This window comes from Coregonus clupeaformis, chromosome 27, assembly GCF_020615455.1.
Source record: "Coregonus clupeaformis isolate EN_2021a chromosome 27, ASM2061545v1, whole genome shotgun sequence".
Lineage (NCBI taxonomy): Eukaryota > Metazoa > Chordata > Actinopteri > Salmoniformes > Salmonidae > Coregonus > Coregonus clupeaformis.
The window spans coordinates 17,090,515-17,110,402 of NC_059218.1; the positions used below are offsets into that span (position 1 = coordinate 17,090,515).

General features: G+C 42.5%; 1 protein-coding gene across 6 annotated transcripts in view; it reads right to left on the bottom strand.

Annotated features, from left to right (window-relative positions):
• pisd (phosphatidylserine decarboxylase) overlaps window positions 1-19,888 on the bottom strand; it is a 46,204-nt gene that overhangs the window by 8,964 nt on the left and 17,352 nt on the right. For 3 of the 6 annotated variants that reach the window (XM_041850679.1, XM_041850680.1, XM_041850681.2), the window contains exons 2-5: window positions 12,645-12,810; window positions 9,778-10,014; window positions 4,183-4,330; window positions 3,743-3,892 (exon numbers count right to left, since the gene is read on the bottom strand). In XM_041850679.1, the coding sequence (XP_041706613.1) occupies window positions 3,743-3,892; window positions 4,183-4,330; window positions 9,778-10,014; window positions 12,645-12,810 (701 nt within the window). Of the gene's footprint in view, window positions 1-3,742; window positions 3,893-4,182; window positions 4,331-9,777; window positions 10,015-12,644; window positions 12,811-17,492; window positions 17,849-19,888 lie in introns of those variants that run through there. The other 3 variants (XM_041850677.2, XM_041850678.2, XM_041850676.2) reach the window with 2 other exon arrangements.

Here is a 19,888-nt window from a genome sequence, read left to right on the forward strand (position 1 = left end):
TTGTGTTGTGACAAGGTAGGGGTGGGGTGGTATACAGAAGATAGCCCTATTTGGTAAAAGACAAAGTCCATATTATGGCAAGAACAGCTCAAATAAGCAAAGAGAAACAGTCCATCATTACTTTAAGACATGAAGATCAGTCAATACGGAACATTTCAAGAACTTTGAAAGTTTCTTCAAGTGCAGTCGCAAAAACCATCAAGCGCTATGATGAAATTGGCTCTCATGAGGACCGCCACAGGAATGGAAGACCCAGAGTTACCTCTGCTGCAGAGGATAAGTTTATTAGAGTTACCAGCCTCAGAAATTGCAGCCCAAATAAATGCTTCAGAGTTCAAGTAACAGACACATATCAACATCAACTGTTCAGAGGAGACTGTGTGAAATCAGGCCTTCATGGTCGAATTGCTGCAAAGAAACCACTACTAAAGGACACCAATAAGAAGAAGAGACCTGCTTGGGCCAATAAACACGAGTAATTGACATTAGACCGGTGGAAATTTGTCCTTTGGTCTGGAGTCCAAATTGGAGATTTTTGGTTCTAACTGCCGTGGCTTTGTGAGACATGGTGTGAGTAAATGGATTATCTTCAAGACCGTTGGAAAAGCATTCCAGGTGAAGCTGGTTGAGAGAATGCCAAGAGTGTGCAAAGCTGTCATCAAGGCAAAGGGTGGCTATTTGATTACTACATGATTCCATGTGTTATTTCATAGTTAGAATGTAGAAAATAGTAAAAATAAAGAAAAGGCCTGGAATGATTAGGTGTCCAAACTTTTGACTGGACAAACACACACACACACACACAACCGTTCAAAAGTTTGGGGTCACATAGAAATTCTTGTTTTCGAAAGAAAACTCAACATTTTCTGTCCATTAAAATAACATCAAATTGATCAGAAGTACAGTGTAGACATTGTTAATGTTGTAAATGGCTATTGTAGCCGGAAACGGCAGATTTTTTATGGAATCTCTACATAGGCGTACAGAGGCCCATTATCAGCAACCATCAGTCCTGTGTTCCAATGGCACGTTGTGTTTGCTAATCCAAGTTTATCATTTTAAAAGGCTAATTGATCATTAGAAAACCCTTTTGCAATTATGTTAGCACAGCTGAAAACTGTTGTGCTGATTAAAGAAGCAATAAAACGTCCCTTCTTGAGACTAGTTGAGTATCTGGAGCGTCAGCAATTGTGGGTTCGATTACAGGCTCAAAATGGCCAGAAACAAATAACTTTCTTCTGAAACTCGTCAGGCTATTCCATGCGAGAAATTGCCAAGAAACTGAAGATCTCGTACAACGCTCTGTACTACTCCCTTCACAGAACAGCGCAAACTGGCTCTAACCATAATAGAAAGAGGAGTGGGAGGCCCCGGTGCAAAGAAGAAGTCCAGTGTGTGTTCTTTTGCCTATCTTAATCTTTTCTTTTTATTGGCCAGTCTGAGATATGGCTTTTTCTTTGCAACTCTGCCTAGAAGGTCAGCATCCCGGAGTCGCCTCTTCACTGTTGACGTTGAGACGGGTTTTTTGCGGGTACTATTTAATGAAGCTGCCAGTTGATTACCTGTGAGGCGCCTGTTTCTCAAACTAGACACTAATGCATTTGTCCTATTGAAATGTTTTGTGCACCGGGGCCTCACAGATCCTCAACTGGCAGCTTCATTAAATAGTACCCGCAAAACACCAGTCTAAGATGGGCAAAAGAACACAGACACTAGACAGAGGAAGATTGGAAAAAAAGTGTTATGGACAGACAAATCGAAGTTTGAGGTGTTCAGATCACAAAGAAGAAAATTTGTGAGACGCAGACCAAATGAAAAGATGCAGGAGGAGTAATTGATGCCATCTGTCAAGCATGGTGGAGGCAATGTGATGGTGTAGGGGTGCTTTGGTGGTGGTAAAGTTGGAGATTTGTACAGGGTAAAAGGGATCTTGAAGAAGGAAGGCTATCACTCCATTTCCCAACGCCATATACCCTGTGAACGGCGCTTGATTGGAGGCAATTTCCTCCTACAACAGGACAATGACCTAAAGCACAGCTCCAAACTATGCAATAACTATTTAGGGAAGAAGCAATCAGCTGGTATTCTGTCTATAATGGAGTGGCCAGCACAGTCACCGGATCTCAACCCTATTGAGCTGTTGTGGGAGCAGCTTGACCGTATGGTATGTAAGAAGTGCCCATCAAGCCAATCCAACTTGTGGGAGGTGCTTCAGGAAGCATGGGGTGAAATCTCTTCAGATTACCTCAACAAATTGACAACTAGAATGCCAAAGGTCTGCAAGGCTGTAATTTCTGCAAATGGAGGATTCTTTGACGAACGCAAAGTTTGAAGGACAATTATTATTTCAATAAAAAATCATTATCTCTAACCTTGTCAATGACTACATTTCCTATTCATTTTGCTATATATTTCTATTCAAACTCATTTCATGTATGTTTTCATGGAAAACAAGGACATTTCTAAGTGACCCCAAAGTTCTGAACGGTAGAGTGTGTGTGTGTATATATATATTCTGAAGTGTTATTTTTTGTTGTTGTTGATGTTTTAGACACTAAAACTATCTCCATATATACTTCCATAAATTGTTCTAACTGGTACCGGGGGGGGGGGGCTTCAGACGAGTCTTGTGAGGCGTCCTAGAACAAAACAACCGACATGTATGTGTTTCGTAAGAGGGGTCATATTAGTGTGTAGCCCAAACTCTTAGTGTGTGACTCTCCTGAGTGGCGCAGTGGTCTAAGGCACTGCATCGCAGTGCTAACTGTGCCACTAGAGATCCTGGTTCGAATCCAGGCTCTGTCGCAGCCGGCCGCGACCGGGAGACTCATGGGCGGCGCACAATTGGCCCAGCGTCGTCCAGGGTAGGGGAGGGAATGGCCAGCGGGGATGTAGCTCAGTTGATAGAGCATGGCGTTTGCAACGCCAGGGTTGTGGGTTCGATTCCCACGGGGGGCCAGTATAAAAAAAATATATATGTATTCACTAACTGTAAGTCTCTCTGGATAAGAGTCTGCTAAATGACTAAAATGTAAATGTAAATGTAGCCCAACAGACAGAAGTTGGCAGAAGAGGCCGTACCAAATTCAGACGAGTCCCGTGATGCTTGTGGGGGTCATAATAGTTTTTAGGCCAAACCATTTGGACACTACAGACGTTTTCGCGAGAAGACAGATTTTCGGGATGTCTCATGATCTGACAAACACCGCTCTAGCTCTGCCACCTTTCACCGCAGATGCGGAAGGGCGATATCGGCGGACGTGGTGGATTGAAACGCAACCCATGCAAAAAAACATATTTTAAACGGATTCTGATGGGCATTTTTTTTATCATGTTAGATTTCTGCGTGGCCGCGGAAATTGTAAGAGAAGGGTTAAAAAAATAACCACCAGTCAGAATGATAGACAACAAGAGGTAGTCTTAGATATGCAGAAAAAAGTACTTTAAATAAAAATAAATTACATAGAATTAACCATAATGATTATGGCTATAGATTGCAGGAAAAAGCTGTTTCAGGTTTTTGAAAAATAACACATTCTCCAATTTACCACCCCCAGCCATCCTCACATACTTTGTGCCTCCACAGGTTTTTCGGGTGCATGACGCCCCTGATTACGATGTGTGAGTGTGTGTGTCCTGAACGTCCTGGGATTGTCCTAGCGTAGCGGAGTAATTCTGGTGTTTATATAGGGCAATTACAATGTCGAATGTATGAGCAGGACAGTCCTAATAGTGCACTGACCAGGGAAGTGTCTTCTGTGGGCCACCCTCCAGTCTGTGGGGGAGTGGAAGCAGTGGTAGTCTCCTGGAGCCAGGTACACCACACAGTGGAACAGCTCATTCCCCTCCTTAGTCACCAGCAGATCCTGGAATGAGCTGGGGTCCTCTTCATCTGGGAAAACGCACATAATTGTCAGCAGGCAGGGTGGTAAGGTGCGTCATACAAACCAATCCTAAATCCATAGCCTCTGATCTAGACAAACCAGGATTAGATGGGTCTAATTCTGCTAAAATGAATAAAAATGATTGGGGGCAAGGTGGGTCTATTAGGCCTAAAGTATCAGTTATACAGTATTTACCTACCCAAACCTTTGAGATCAACAAATCTCAAGGGGATTAAGGGTTGAATTAGGATTGGGCATTAGATCCCATTAGACATTAGGAAAGGGAAGAGGTACTCACTTGATGGCTTGATGGTACTGTTGATGGCCTCAGCCCAGGTGTGGGGTCCCAGGAAGGTCTCCAAAGAGTAGGTGACTCCTTTGACTTGCTCCACCTCACAGTTCCGCACCCGCCCAAAGTGCAGGATCTTCCCATCTGCTGGGCTGATCTGAAAAAAGTACTCAGACATTTATGGCTTCAGCCAGGGATCTACTCCTGTATATGTCTATAATATACAGTACCTTCAGAAAGTATTCATACCCCTTGACTTACATTTTAATTTTTTTTTACATTTTAGTAATTTAGCAGACGCTCTTATCCAGAGCGACTTACAGTTAGTGAGTGCATACATTATTTAATTTATTTATGTTTATTTTATTTTTTTTCATACCCCCCGTGGGAATCGAACCCACAACCCTGGCGTTGCAAACGCCATGCTCTACCAACTGAGCTACATCCCTGCCAGCCATTCCCTCCCCTACCCTGGACGATGCTGGGACAATTGTGCGCCGCCCCATGGGTCTCCCGGTCGCGGCCGGCTACGACAGAGCCTGTATTCGAACCAGGATCTCTAGTGGCACAGCTAGCACTGCAATGCAGTGCCTTAGACCACTGCGCCACTCGGGAGGAGTGGCGCAGACTTATTCCACATTTTGTTGAGTTACAGCTTGAACTCAAAATAGATTAAATATTGTTCTCTCACTCATTTACACACAATACCCCATAATGACAAAGTGAAAACATGTTTTTAGAAATGTTGGCAAATTTATTGAAAATGAAATAGATCTCATTTACATAAGTATTCACACCCCGGAATCAATACATGTTAGAATCAATCACCTTTGGCAGCGATTAAAGCTGTGCGTCTTTCTGGGTATGTCTCTAAAAACACTGCACACCTGGATTGTACAATATCTGCACATTATTATTTTTACAATTCTTCAAGCTTTGTCAAGTTGGTTGTTAATCATTGCTAGACAGCCATTTAAGTCTTGGCATAGATTTTCAAGCAGATTTAAATCAAAACTGTAACTAGGCCACTCAGGAACATTCAATGTTTTCTTGGTAAGCTACTCCACTGTATATTTGGCCTTGTGTGTTAGGTTATTGTCCTGCTGAAAGGTGAATGTCTCCCAGTGTCTGTTGGAAAGCAGACTTAACCAGGTTTTCCTGTAGGATTTTGCCTGTGCTTAGCTCTATTGCATTTATTTTCATCCTAAAAAAAACTCCCTAGTCCTTGCCGATGACAAGCACACCTATAACATGAAGCAGCCACAACCACACTTGAAAATATGAAGAGTGGTACTCAGTGATGTGTTGTATTTTCCCCAAACATAACACTTTTGTATTCAGGACATAAAGTTCATTTCTTTCCCACATTTTTTGCAGTTTTACTTTAGTACCTTATTGCAAACAGGATGCATGTTTTCACTCTTGTCATTTAGGTTAGTATTGTGGAGTAAATACAATGTTGTTGAGTCATCCTCAGTTTTCTCCTATCACAGCCATTAAAAACTCTGTTTTAAAGTCACCATTGGTGAAATCCCTGAGCAGTTTCCTTCCTCTCCGGCAACTGAGTTAGGAAGGACGCCTGTATCTTTGTAGTGACTGGTTGCATTGATACACCATCCAAAGTGTAATAACTTCACCATGCTCAAAAGGGGTATTCAATGTCTCCTTTAAAAAAAATAAGTTACCTACCAATAGGTGCCCTTTGCGAGACATTGGAAAACCTCCCTGGTCTTTGTGGTTGAATCTGTGTTTGAAATGTACTGCTCAACTGATGGACCTCACAGATAATCGTTGTGTGGGGTACAGAGATGAGGTAATCATAAAGAAATAATGTTAAACACTATTATTGCACATAGTGAGTCCATGCAACCTGTGACTTAAGCACATTTTTACTCCTGAACTTATTTAGACTTGCCATAACAAAAGGGGTTGAATACTTATTGACTCAAGACATTTCAGCTTTTCATTTTTTATAAATTTGTTAACGTTTCTAAAAACATAATTCCACTTTCACATTATGGGGTATTGTGTGTAGGCCAGTGACACACAAACAAAATTGAATCTATTTAAAATTCAGGCTGTAACAATTGTTTTGGGGGAAAGGTCAAGGGGTGTGAATACTTTGAAGGCACTGTACCTTTCACACCAAGACGTTTTTCAGCCAACTTTACCAATGCCGCCAACTTTTCGCAGCCTTTTCTTTATATCTGCTGGCAACAAAGCCTGTACTTTTATTTCCACCATCATGATTGCTTTATTGTATTTAAAAGTCCTGCCAACCCCTCAGTATAAACATTGCCTTTCATATTACAGTCTGACACGCATTAAATCATGAACATTCTATTGTTGTCTGACATCAAACTTGTCATTGTCAATCAGAAAGCGTCACAGAAATGCTTTTAATGCATTTATTCTCTCCATTTAAATGTATGTAGTTCTATCCTTGAGCTGTTCTTGTCCATTGTCACATAAATACTTTGGCATTTAGCCTGGGGGAACACACACTGCCATTTCATTTATTTATTTTTTGACTTTGACAGATAAACATATAAAGGGCCGTATATTTAGCAAATAAATGATGGGTTACTACGCATATGTTTCTAACTTAGCCTACTAGCGATTTGTAGTTTCTGTCTTTAGTCAAAATAACTGTTGGAAAGAGCAGATTCTATAGCAAAAAAATTAGGACATGGGCTCACAAAAATGAGGCTCCATTTCAAAATAAAACGTTTGTTATATGACAGTGGTTCCACACGTTCTAAATATCATTTCTATTTTATTCTGTTATATTCCATTATATTAAATCTTACTATAAATTATAGGCCCTGTGTGTTGACTGATCAGGGCATGGGAAAGTAAAGTGTGTCTCTTGTCTGTTTAATTAACAAAATAAGAACTATTTTGCAGTCTTTCCAGCTTCAGTTTGAAGTGACTGTGTTAGCTGTGTTGTTGTCTAGCTCCTCTGAACAACAGTGTCCTGACAAGTGAGCACATTTTCTATGCCAGGCGAAATCGCACCTCATTAGCGCATTGTTATGGATGTCTCCAAATAAATGTCACTAGAAAACAGCTTAAACAAATGCAAATGCAGCTACTTTCCTGTTATTCTGGCTGCACTTTTTGACGTGACTGTAAGTTAGCCGTAGTTGGCTAGCTAGCAAGCAAGGGATAAGAACGTTGCCAGCCAGTATGGAGCAATTCCATAGTAAGGTCAACCTGAGCATGAAAAAAACAAAATAGCTTATTTCCATTAAGTGACATACATGACATGCTGTACATTCTATGACATACACTGACGAGGTGAAAGCTATTATCCCTTATTGATATCACTTGTTAAATCCACTTCAAATCAGTGTAGATGAAGGGGAGGAGACAGGTTTAAGGATTTTTAAGCCCTGAGCCAATTGAGACATGGATTGTGTATGTGTGCCATTCAGAGAGTGAATGGGCAAGACAAAAAATATAAGCCCCTTTGAATGGTAGTAGGTGCCAGGCGCACCGGTGTGTGTCAAGAACTCCAACGCTGCTGGGTTTTTCACGCTCAACAGTTTCCCGTGTGTATCAAGAACAGTCCACCTCCCAAAGGACATCCAGCAAACTTGACAACTGTGTGAAACATTGGAGTCAACATGGGCCAGCATCCCTGTGGAACGCTTTCGACACCTAGAGTGTCCATGCCACAACGAATTGAGGCTTTACGCTGCTGCTACTCTGTTTATTATTTATGCATAGTCACTTTAACTCTACCCACATGTACATATTACCTCGATTACCTTGACTAACCAGTGCCCCCGAACATTGACTCTGTACCGGTACCCCCTGTATATAGCCTCCTTACTGTTATTTTATTTTACTGCTGCTCTTTAATTATTTGCTTTTAATTTTTTACTTATCTATTTCTTACTTAACACTTTTATTTTCTTAAAAACTGCATTGTTGGTTAAGGGCTTTTAAGTAAGCATTTCACTGTAATGTCTACACCTGTTGTATTTGGCGCAGGTGGCAAATAACATTTGATTTGATCTGGCTAGTGTGGCTTGACCGGACTGGGTTATGTGTTGTGAAGCTAGCCACAATAAGGATTAGCCACAAGTGGAATTTGCGCTTCACCTTCAAAATAAAAGTCCCTATTTGAAAGTGATGCAAATGGTTACAATATCATATTTAGACTAGATAATGTTATACAAGGTTGGAGTGTTGGAATGTGGAGCAATGGAATTAGGTATCAGTCTACTCGGTGACACCCACAGAACACAACTGTGAAGAGTTTACACAAATATTAGCATAGTAACGCTTATTGCGGGAGTTTGACTGTGGGAAATCACCTCCCCAGTCAGCCTATTGTGCATATTGACATTCATATTGCACTGTACAGCCTTGCCTATGGATTGGGGATAAATGAAATGGGGTATCAGTCTACTCCGTACACAAGTGCTTTTTTCCCTCCAAAGTCCTCCCCGGAGTTATGAGACTCCAAAACATCCACATATTGTTTTCCTCTGGAATAGTGTTCAATACACATAGTAGGTTGCCTGGTATAATAATTGTTGCTCATTTCAGTGGTTTCAGAGTCCTGCAATAAGAGCTATGATGCGAATGAGCAGACTGGTACCCCATGTCATTGATCCACAATCCCATAGGTAAGGCTGTACAGTGAAATAAGTATGCCCCAATGCAATTCTAAAGTTTAATACATCAACAGTGTGATTTCAACAGATTGTCAAATTAACAAAGTATTTTGTTGAATTTATATAACATTTCAACATCGTTTAGCACTATCTATTCCATTATGGCATGATTCCACTATTTGTGTTCATTTGCATCACTTTCAATTAGATACTTATTTTGAAGGCGAACCAAATTCCACTATTGTGGCTAGCTTCACATAGGTGGGTCAGACCATCATTAAGCAAATACGAACTGTCTTATAAATCAGGGGTATTTTAGATGACACCTAGCTAGACATTTAGCTACTGAAACAGATTACGTAGTTTTGGATATGCTCATAATCATTAAGGACTTGGGAGTTTTTCAGGATGAAAAAGAAACTTAGTGGAGCTAAGCACAGGCAAAATCTTAGAGGAAAACATGGTTCAGTCTGCTTTCCACCAGACACTAGGAGAGTATTTCACCTTTCTGCAGGACAATCACCTAAAACAAGGCAAATCTACACTGGAGTTGCTTACCAAGACGACAGTGAATGTTCCTGAGTGGCAGAGTTACAGTTTTGACTTAAATCTACTTGTAAATCTATGGCAAGACCTGAAAATGGTTGTATAGCAATGATCAACAACCAATTTGACAGAGCTTGAAGAATTCAAAAAATAATAAAATGTGCAAATGTTGCCAATCCAGGTGTGGAAAGCTCTTAGAGACTTACCCAGAAAGACTCGCAGCTGTAATCGCTGCCAAAGGTGCTTCTACAAAGTATTGACTCAGGGGTCTCCGCATTTCATTTTCAATACATTTGCAAACATTTCTAAAAACATGTTTTCACTTTGTCATTATGGGGTATTGTGTGTAGATGGGTGAATTCTGAAACAAAATGTGGAATAAGTCAAGGGGTATGAATACTTTGAAGGCCCTGTACACACGCACACTCACCACGCAGTGCGAGTCGCACACGGGCCGGACAGCCGGTTTGAGTTTCCGTCTAAAGAACTCTCCCAGGTTCCTGTATTGAATTAGGTCTTCCACAGCTGCCTCCTGCATGTTGACGCCAAACGTCCAGATATACAGACTGTAAACTGGCTTCCTCAGCCAGGTCGGTAGCTCCACCTGGTTCAGGCGACCCCAGGCCCGAGACAGCAGCCGTGTTGGGATGGTCTTGTACAGAGCAACCTGGGCCAGGGAGGGAGAGAAGGTTGGGTTAATCTACACATAGCTAAACTGCATCCTGGCTTCTCCCAGACCTGTTTGTGCTGTCTGGCCAAGTCCTATGCTCATTGTTGCGCAAAACAACTATAGGAGTTGGCCAGACTACACAAACAGATTTGAGACCAGGCTAACTGCTTCTCTACTGGGAGAACTCTACCTGGAGAAGCTAGTACCCTGGCAGTCGAGGCTATAGAGTTGCCTAGATCACTAAGCTTGACAAGAATATTACAAGTATTTGCCACCCACATCACTACGTCAACTGCATCAAGGCCATGTGCAGGATAGGTAGCAAGCGAGAGGTGGACAGGGTTTTAACACGCCTGAATAGATCAAACTTTTGCACGCCTGAAGTACTGTCTTCATTTACAGGTGCCTTGTAGAAGCCAAACGTGAACGTTAGAACTCGCACAGACCATGTACATTTGCAAATTAAACTCTTCCAGAGATGCAAAGTTTAAGTCGCATAGAAAGCCATCTAGTCACAGCTTTACAGACACCTTAAACTGCACTCACCAAAACAAGGCCAAGTCTGAGCAGCAGCATCAAAAAAACGAAACTTAATTGAGTAGCCAATTAAATCCTGTTCTATCCGAGTTATCTTCATATCCATGAGATGTGACCAGTAGCTGAAGGAGGCGCTTGTCGCTTGACTTCTCTGCATCGTGGCGGCAGGCAGCGGCCACATGTGTAGAAGAACCTCCATCTGCTACTCCGAGATGCTTACAATGCGAAGCAAGAAATTCAGTGTGCAAGGAAGTGAATGAAGTATGACAGAGCTGTCTGATGATCTCACCTCGCACCTCTCCTAGCACCTGCAAGCAGTCAGTTCTCTTTAGAATCTCCATCTACAGAGCTCCAGATGGTTTGCCGCTTGATTTGCGACTGCTGCTCGCTGGCATCATGGATGGCTTCTGCATAGTTAAGTGGATTAGTCAGCTTCTGGACCAGCTTAGCTAACCCCCCCTTTAAAAATTTTGCGAATCGGACCCGTACATGTCCTACAAGAACTCATCTGATATTATGAACTGGGTGGTTTGAGCCCTGAATGCTGATTGGCTGAAAGCCGTGGTACACCACGGTATGACAAAACATGTATTTTTACTGCTCTAATTACATTGGTAACCAGTTTATAATAGCAATAAGGCACCTTGAGGGTTTGTAGTATATAGCCTATATACCACGGCTAAGGGCTGTATCCAGGCACTCTGCGTTACGTTGTGCATAAGAACAGCCCTTAGCCGTGGTATATTGGCCATATATCACACCCCCTCAGGACTTACTGCTTTAATATAGTTGGGGTTTAATATGCACAACTTGTTTAATTTAATACAACGCTAATACTGACATATGTGGAAGCGAGCCTTGTGTTAATTCTAACTTGCTGACTGTGCACTTTAGGGATCGGCCGCCTAGGGGATCTCCCACCCCTTATCCCTGCCGAACAGCTGAAGCCCTTAACAATATTCCATCTCAAATCCAACGCGGCTACGAATAGACCGCCGGCACATTAAAAGATGCAATAAAATAGCTATTTCTTTACATGGCCTCAGATACGAGGTCAGGATAATACACATAGAACATCAGATTTCAAATAAACCTGCAATAGAATAGGATTTTAACAGGTAGGTAGGAGGGGGTCTAGAAAAGCCATTTGACCCAAATTGTTGACGGCAGGATTAAAAACCTTCAAGCTGATCCGAGTTCAGACTGTAAACAGAAAAACAAAAACGGAGAAATACAGGAGCTTAACATTGCCGATAGAAATAGAATGTATAGATCGAGCTGACAAACTGATTCAATGTGCATGATATACTTCTGTCTGTTCTACAACATTTCTATCCGAATGTTCTGGAACGTTGCGCACCCTCCTGAATTAAAGCCACACACAGGTGTTGCCTGCGGAGTCTGGATCCGCCCCACATAACTCATAGGCAGTTAGGTCCTGTAGCTCTAGAGATAGATCACAGATCTTGTCCAAACTGCAGAAAATAGATCCGCTGAGAATATTGGTGGCAGACAAGTTCTAGCTCCATGATTAAGTCCCATTTGATTAATGGTCCAAGGGAGGTGGAATAGATCAACATTTTATTAACATTAAATGCTTATTGGCTGATAAGTGAGAAACCACATCCACTCACTCGCCCCTTGACCGTGACAGCGTGAGCGAGCAGAGCAGGAGAACAAAACATTCCTCTGTTATTGTGTGGACCACACAAAGGGCCTTTGATAGGCGTTATGATAGAGTCTGTACAGAGATCAGAGCTCTGCAGGTCCATATGGGTCTGGCCATCTGTGACGGTGGAGGAGGGGGGTGCACCTCACATCAGAGCACCTCTAGCCGAGAACACCTAGGGCCACGACGCAGGGGAAACAAATTATGTTTGGTAGGAACTAACGACCATAGGGGTTATTCGAGTGGATTTGAATAGTGCCTTTTCAAGTGTTCAAGCTGTGCTTTACCTTGTACGGGAGGAACTGGTATCCTACTCCACTAGCATTATATGACTTGGTACCTCTGGATGCTGAGATTGACTTTCACACACACAAACCCACAGACAAATGCTGTTGTAGCTTGTTAGTAGGGAAGTACTCACCCTGCTTGTTGGTCTCCAGCCAACCTTGGCCAGGGGCTTGAGTGCGTCGAAGGTCAGGAAGTAGTAGAGGAAGCTGAGCGGCCATGAGCGCAGCCGCAAGACGGGCCGGGACATGCAGCTCAACTGGCCAAGACGACGCCGCAAGGCCAACTGAGGGAACTGCAACCTGCGCAACCATACAAAGCCCTGGGTTGGCACAGGTATGGCAGTGTACACAGACAGAGTCTCAGACTCACGCAAACACTGACAGACAGGACAGACTCACATTCAGACACCCACAGACTCTCTCAACCACGCACACCCACAAAGCACGTGAAAAATGACAGAATGCACATGCTTGTGTCTACGCAAGGACACGACATAAAGACGTGGGTAAATACACGTATAATGGGAAAAACTCAATGACACAACCGCACAAACAGAAATAGCTGACAGCTCCCTCTTACTTTATACTGTTCAAACAATCACACAACACATTCCTATCGGGAAAGAGGCTACTGTACGTTCACACGTTGACTGCACATCCTCCCCAAACTCTCCACAACCATGCAGATGATACTCTTCGACAGTATCGCATCTAAACCCCCACATGGATAGTTTCCTAAAAATTAATCATGTATTAATATTTCATACAGAATCCACTCTACTCTTCAGACTGCTTTAAGTCAAGCTAACTGTCTCCTTAAAATATCCTAATTTCTAACTCCCATCCATCCAGATCTCAATATGCCATGTTAGAATTGCTCAAAGATAAATCCATCACTTTATTCTCTTAGCCGTAGCCGATAAATGCGGAGAGGGATTTTAATGACAAACTCTGTGCTCTCGAAGTGTGGGTGGTAAACACACAGCTAAAAATGCATAGAAACAGCATATCCACCCAACAGCCAAATCCATCATCTGTGCATGACTATGCCTGGCTGCACTGTATAAGTCTATTAAAATAGGCTTCAGTGGTGGTTGTATTGTCCTGACTCTGTACAACAGGAACAACTAGGGCAGCAGTGATGCAGAGGTGGACTGGACTCTAAGGGGGAGGCCAATGTTACCTCAACAAGGGGGTCAAACAAACGTGTTGTTTAAACAGTATGGGCTAGATTAATTTTTAAAATGTCAGTTTGTCGCATTGAAGTCAAAAGGCCTGGATAACAGTTGAGTATAGAAAATATGCTATGTAAAAACAATTCTTATTTTATTTGGAAATAGGAGTTACAAAAGGACAATAGCCTACAACGCAAGTGATAGCTATCGGTGTTCTAGCTAGGTTAACTAAAAATTATGCCAAAAGAATTCAGTGTGTATGGCAGGTATAGCCAAGTGACACGGAGGTGCTCCGCAAAGTCCAGAATTGAAAGAAGTGAAAGAGGTATAATACAGGCTAGCTGTATAGCCTCTGTGGGGCTATCTATAGGCCTAAAGAACACCTGTCCACACTAATCAGGATAAAGGCAAAGCATGAGGCCAAAGCCATGCATGGTTTAGCCAATGACACCCTAACGGACATCCGTCAGTCAGCAGCACCTTAACACTAATCACTGGCACACACACACACATGCTGCCAGCTCGAGAGGACCCGTAGGCCAACAACCCTAATGACAACAATGGAGTAGGGCTGGAAACGTTCAATTGTCAAACAGTTGACCCCGACGATCTCTCACGCATGCACACACAGAAGCACACAGTCCAGAGACACACTGACATGACACACACTCAGAGAAATACACACGCAACAACAAAAAATGGTCTAGTGACTGGCAAACAGCAGTCAGCTCCTGTCGCTCTGCTGTGTCGTCTATATTCATCCCTGTGTTATTATAGACCTGTTTGGCCTCTGTGTTGAATCAGATCAATTGAATGGTGCTTCACGGGCTGGTGTTGATGCCCCCTTTGTGAAACTGCAGCCAGTGCTGAGTGATCGTCTCCCAGCACAGCCATTCACAGACACAACACTGCCAATATTGTTCCACTATCTGAATACACATGTATCTGAGGATGGCCTTCAGATCCGGAGCAGTGTGTGGAGCTGTGCGGTTCAGTGGGTCCGCACAGACAGCCGCACACACATCCCCATCACCACATTTTTTTTACTGTCTAATTTCTCAAGGGTTTGATCACCACAGCACGCCAGTCATGAAAGAAAAGGCTATCATTAACACATCTGAATGATCCACAGCAAGAGATTTAAGATACGCCCGATTCTGAAAATCTGGAATGAAAATTCCTGATTCATCAGGGAAAATCACATCTCTGATGACTTTGGCTACACGGATAGCTGGGTACGGGATTACTTCCACTGAGGCATGCTGCTGATGTGGCTGTAGGGTGCTGTGCGTAGTGTACTGGAGATCGACTGCTCTCCTCAGTCACCGCTGGCTGGCAGGCCTAGTTTGGACTGCAGAGCGTTAGACTGGGCCACTCATCCTCGCTAAGCTCTAAACAGGACAGCAAGGTTTACTACACAGCCTGGGACAACAGCCTATAATTAGATTTGTGCTAATGGAGCTAATATAGGTTTAGGGCAATTCCACAGTAACGGAATTGCGCCGAGATTTTTCACTTAAAATGTATGCCAAACAAAAACCATGCACAATGACTACTTTTAACAATTGACACAGAACATTTTACAAAAACACATTTAAAATGGAAGAACTGTGCAGATGCCAATTTAGGTAAAACACGTTTTTTTTTTATGTGTCCACGGTTTCCAAAAACTCTTAAATATCTGCTCCAAATTAAGATTCAAAGAGATGTCTGCAGAAAGAATGGGGTGTAAGCTATGACATGACACATTGACTGATTTTTTTTTTTGCTTTTGGTTATTGAACTACTGTAAGTGAAGTGAATTTACACCCGGTAACGGAATTGCATCGTGGGTCCCTGAACTGTATAACACAGAAATGCATAATTATGGATATGAATGTAACTCTTTATAGCGATGTATACTAAATTAGGTACAAAAAGGGTAGAAATATTATTCTACACACAAACAAGACAACATTTAAATAATCAGACATGTATGTTTCACAAGGTTGGACATCAAAGTACAGTTCAGTACAACTCTAGTGAGTTCTACAATACTGTACAAAACTATACGCTGCTTTTCTTTACTGTACTCTGCTGTCCTATACTCCACTTTACTTTCCAGTATTGTACTGTCCAAACTTGTGAACCCAACTGTTTGACTACTAGGATTTTCTATTGTAGCCAATTCAATTGCAGAAATTCCATTACCGTTTTTTTCCTGAAATTCCGTTAAAGATTTGGTAACAGAATTGAGTTTTAATCACTTAATAATTAAAATCAACAAAATTGATATCAGTAAAAACACGAACAAATTGATAGACCTAACTTTACTTGTTACTTCTGTGAACTTTCATTATCCTCCCTCATGAGGGAGAGAAATTAGAAAATATCTTAAAGATACACTATATACACAAAGGTATGTGGACACCCCTTCAAATTAGTGGATTCGGCTATTTCAGCAACACAAGTTGCTGACAGGCGTATAAAATAGAGCATACAGCCATGCAATCGCTATAGACAGACTAAATATGTGTTGATATTAGTAGGCAGGGGTCTTTCCTTTAAATTGATGGTGTTTTTATGTATTTCTAATACCTTAAGACTTTTTGGTAGATGCTTTCTAAGACCACTTTTCCATCTGTTTGACTAGAAATCAAAGCTTCTTATTCCTAATAATTAGGATGGAAAATGGTTGAAAAAATAAAATAATACTTTAACTTCCCAAAAAAGCTTTAATTTGACACCCAATCTGACATGCTTCTATGAAGTTCACTTTGGTGCTCATGGGTCCTTTTACATGGAAATGAACCTTAAAGTCGTTCATTTGATGTAATTGAATCTCAATTCTCATACAAGTCTACCAGGGCAGAATAATTTAAATATGATTTACCGTAGCCTGTCATATGCCTTGGTTTCAGCAATCGTAAAGTATAGCTTAAAAACAACCCAGCCAACCGGATTAATGCAATAAAAGCCAACACGTAAAGAATACACTTCTATAATTGTTTTATTTCCCGGCTGTACGGTCTCCCTCCACAACACAAAACGCACACTCTAGCAGCACCCCCCCCCCTCTTCCTCAATGCAGACACATATTAGCCAATCACTGGCTGCATAGCATTCTCTCTCTCCTGCCTCTACTGGCTCGCTCTATCTACATTAGCAGAATCTCTCAGCCTCCACAAAGCTCTCTAAAACTCCATCTATCCCTCACTGCTTTCAGGCCCACTTCCGAGGTAAGGCTGGCTAAATGGCTGCAAAGGGCTGGCCCTGGCACAGATACATCGTTCCCCCTTAGACTGGCCTGCCTGGACGGGGCTTATGGGCATTACGCTGCAATTAGGCCAAACAGAGGCTTTGTGCTGCCTGGGACATAGAGGGAAAAAGAGAAAAGGATCGAGGAAAAAGAGAGCAAGAGAGAAAGCCCGGGCTTTGGGAGAGTGGACCGACTGTGCCCACTCAATATTTCACCCCCTCGGCTCACGGTTGTCCCCCTGCTCATGTAGCAGCCAGGCCACAGCTCAACAACGTACACACAACCCCCCACTCACAAACCATAACTGCTAGAGCTTCAATCTCACAGCAGAACATCACATTAATAATCCCCTCTATGCTCGCTCTATTCATCCCTCTCTCACTTGCCTTTAATCCATCTCCCTCTCTTACGTACTGTAAACAATCACTCTATAGGCTAAGTATCATCGATTCTCTCTCCGCGTCCGTCCTGTCTTTGTCACGTCATGTCCAGCAGGCATGTTATACACATGCTAAGGCATCCCGTGGTCATTAATCTCTTGTTCTCGCTCTCATTCTCTCCCAGCATACCTGAATCGGTTCCTGTGGCTGAGTGCCCGGGCCCCCTGGCCTGAGATGTTTCCGGCGTTGCCTCCCCCCTGCTCCCCGGCAGCTCCTGCGGAGCTGATTGTCCGGAGCCGACGCACATCAACCCTAACTCTGTGGAGATTGTAGCAAGACGGAGGGCTGTGCAAAGACCTGCAGCATCTCACCATTTCCCTGAGCTCTGCGCTGCTGCACGCCACAGGCTCCTGTTCTGACACATGATCACTGAAGGCGTGGGGGGGGGATTACAGACGCTTCTCTCTCACTGGGGCTGCCGCTCTCTCGCTCGGTGTGCGCACTTCTGTGCTCTTGCTGGATCTCGTTCTCTCGCTCCACTACTCTCAAGCCCAGCCCCCTTCTCTGGTAGGACGGATGTGACGTGGGGGGGAGGGGGTAGGGGGGGAATTGGTTCGCTCCTCTTCTCTCTCGGTCTTCTCGCTCTCAGGGGCCTCTGGCAGTTATTTTGTACTAGAGAATGGGCACCTTCTGGGTGGGGTGACTTTTTCACGGCTGATCTGAGAGGAGCTGCAGCAGACTGGTGAGAGACTGAAGGAGGACTGTTCTGCCTGGGGGGAGGGGCAGCTTGATGATAGAGAGAAATAATACAATACCTTTTGTAGCAATTCCTAGGTTGTTGATGTAAATAATATTTGTTGGTCCATGGTGTGTAATGAGGAGCAACCAGACGCTGCACTTGACACATTTATGAAATTGCTTACCCCCCTTACTAATAAGCATGCACCCATTAAGAAAATGACTTTTAAAACAGTTAAATCCCTGTGGATTGATGAGGAATTCAACAACTGTATGGTTGAGCGGGATGAGGCAAAAGAAATAGCAAATAAGTCTGGCTGTACAACCGATTGGCAAACGTACAGCAAATTGAGAAATCATGTGACTAAACTGAATAAAAGGAAGAAACTACACTATGAAACAAAGATAAATGACAATGATAGTCAAAAGCGCCGGGGCATCTTAAATGAAATTTTGGGTAAAAATGCAAACTCTGCTCCATCATTCATTGAATCAGATGGCTCATTCATCACAAAACCCACCGATATTGCCAACTACTTTAATTATTTTTTTAATTGGCAAGATTAGCAAACTTAGGCATGACATGCCAGCAACAAACACTGACACTACACACCCAAGTATATCTGACCAAATTATGAAAGACAAGCATTGTAGTTTTGAATTCAGTAAAGTAAGTGTGGAAGATGTGATGTACAGTTGAAGTCGGAAGTTTACATACACCTTAGCCAAATACATTTAAACTCAGTTTCACACAATTCCTGACATTTAATCCTAGCAAACATTCCCTTAGGTCAGTTAGGATCATCACTTTATTTTAAGAATGTGAAATGTCAGAATAACAGTAGAGAGAATGATTTATTTCAGCTTTTATTTATTTCATCACATTCCCAGTGGGTCAGAAGTTTACATACACTCAATTAGTATTTGGTAGCATTGCCTTTAAATTGTTTAACTTGGGTCAAATGTTTTAGGTAGCCTTCCACAAGCTTCCCACAATAGGTTGGGTGAATTTTGGCCCATTCCTCCTGACAGAGCTGGTGTAACTGAGTCAGGTTTGTAGGCCTCCTTGCTTGCACACACTTTTTCAGAAATTGCTTCCATGGATGAACCAGACTTGTGGAGGTCTACAGTCTTTTTTCTGAGGTCTTGGCTGATTTCTTTTGATTTTCCTGTGATGTCAAGCAAAGAGGCACTGAGTTTGAAGGTAGGCCTTGAAATACATCCACAGGTATACCTCCAATTGACTCAAATGATGTCAATTAGCCTATCAGAAGCTTCTAAAGCTGTTTTAAGGCACAGTCAACTTAGTGTATGTAAACTTCTGACCTACTGGAATTGTGATAGTGAATTATAAGTGAATGAATCTGTCTGTCAATTTAAAAAAACGGATAAAAATACACCTTATGGAACAGCGGGGACTGTGAAGCAACACAAACATAGGCACAGACACACACACATGGATGCGTTGTGGTTATGTGGTAGTAGAGTAGGGGCCTGAGTACACACACTTAATATGTAGTGAAACCTGTTGTGAATGTATAGTAACGTTTTTATGTAGAACTGCCTTAATTTTGCTGGACCCCAGGAAGAGTAGCTGCTGCCTTGGTAAGAGTTAAGTTCCTACTCTATTAGTCTCTCAACCAACTTGTCTTGACCAAAGAGGGAGGCGGTCCCTAAAAGCAGGAAACAGGAACCACTTCCTTCCTTATCTGTAACACTGACGCTACAGACTACGTATCCTGTGAGATGACTTATAATAACAGTTACTGTAAAGACATAGGAACTGTCCAAATAAAACTTCATTCTGTTTATCCCTAAATTCACTTAGGTTTTTGACCACTGTTTAC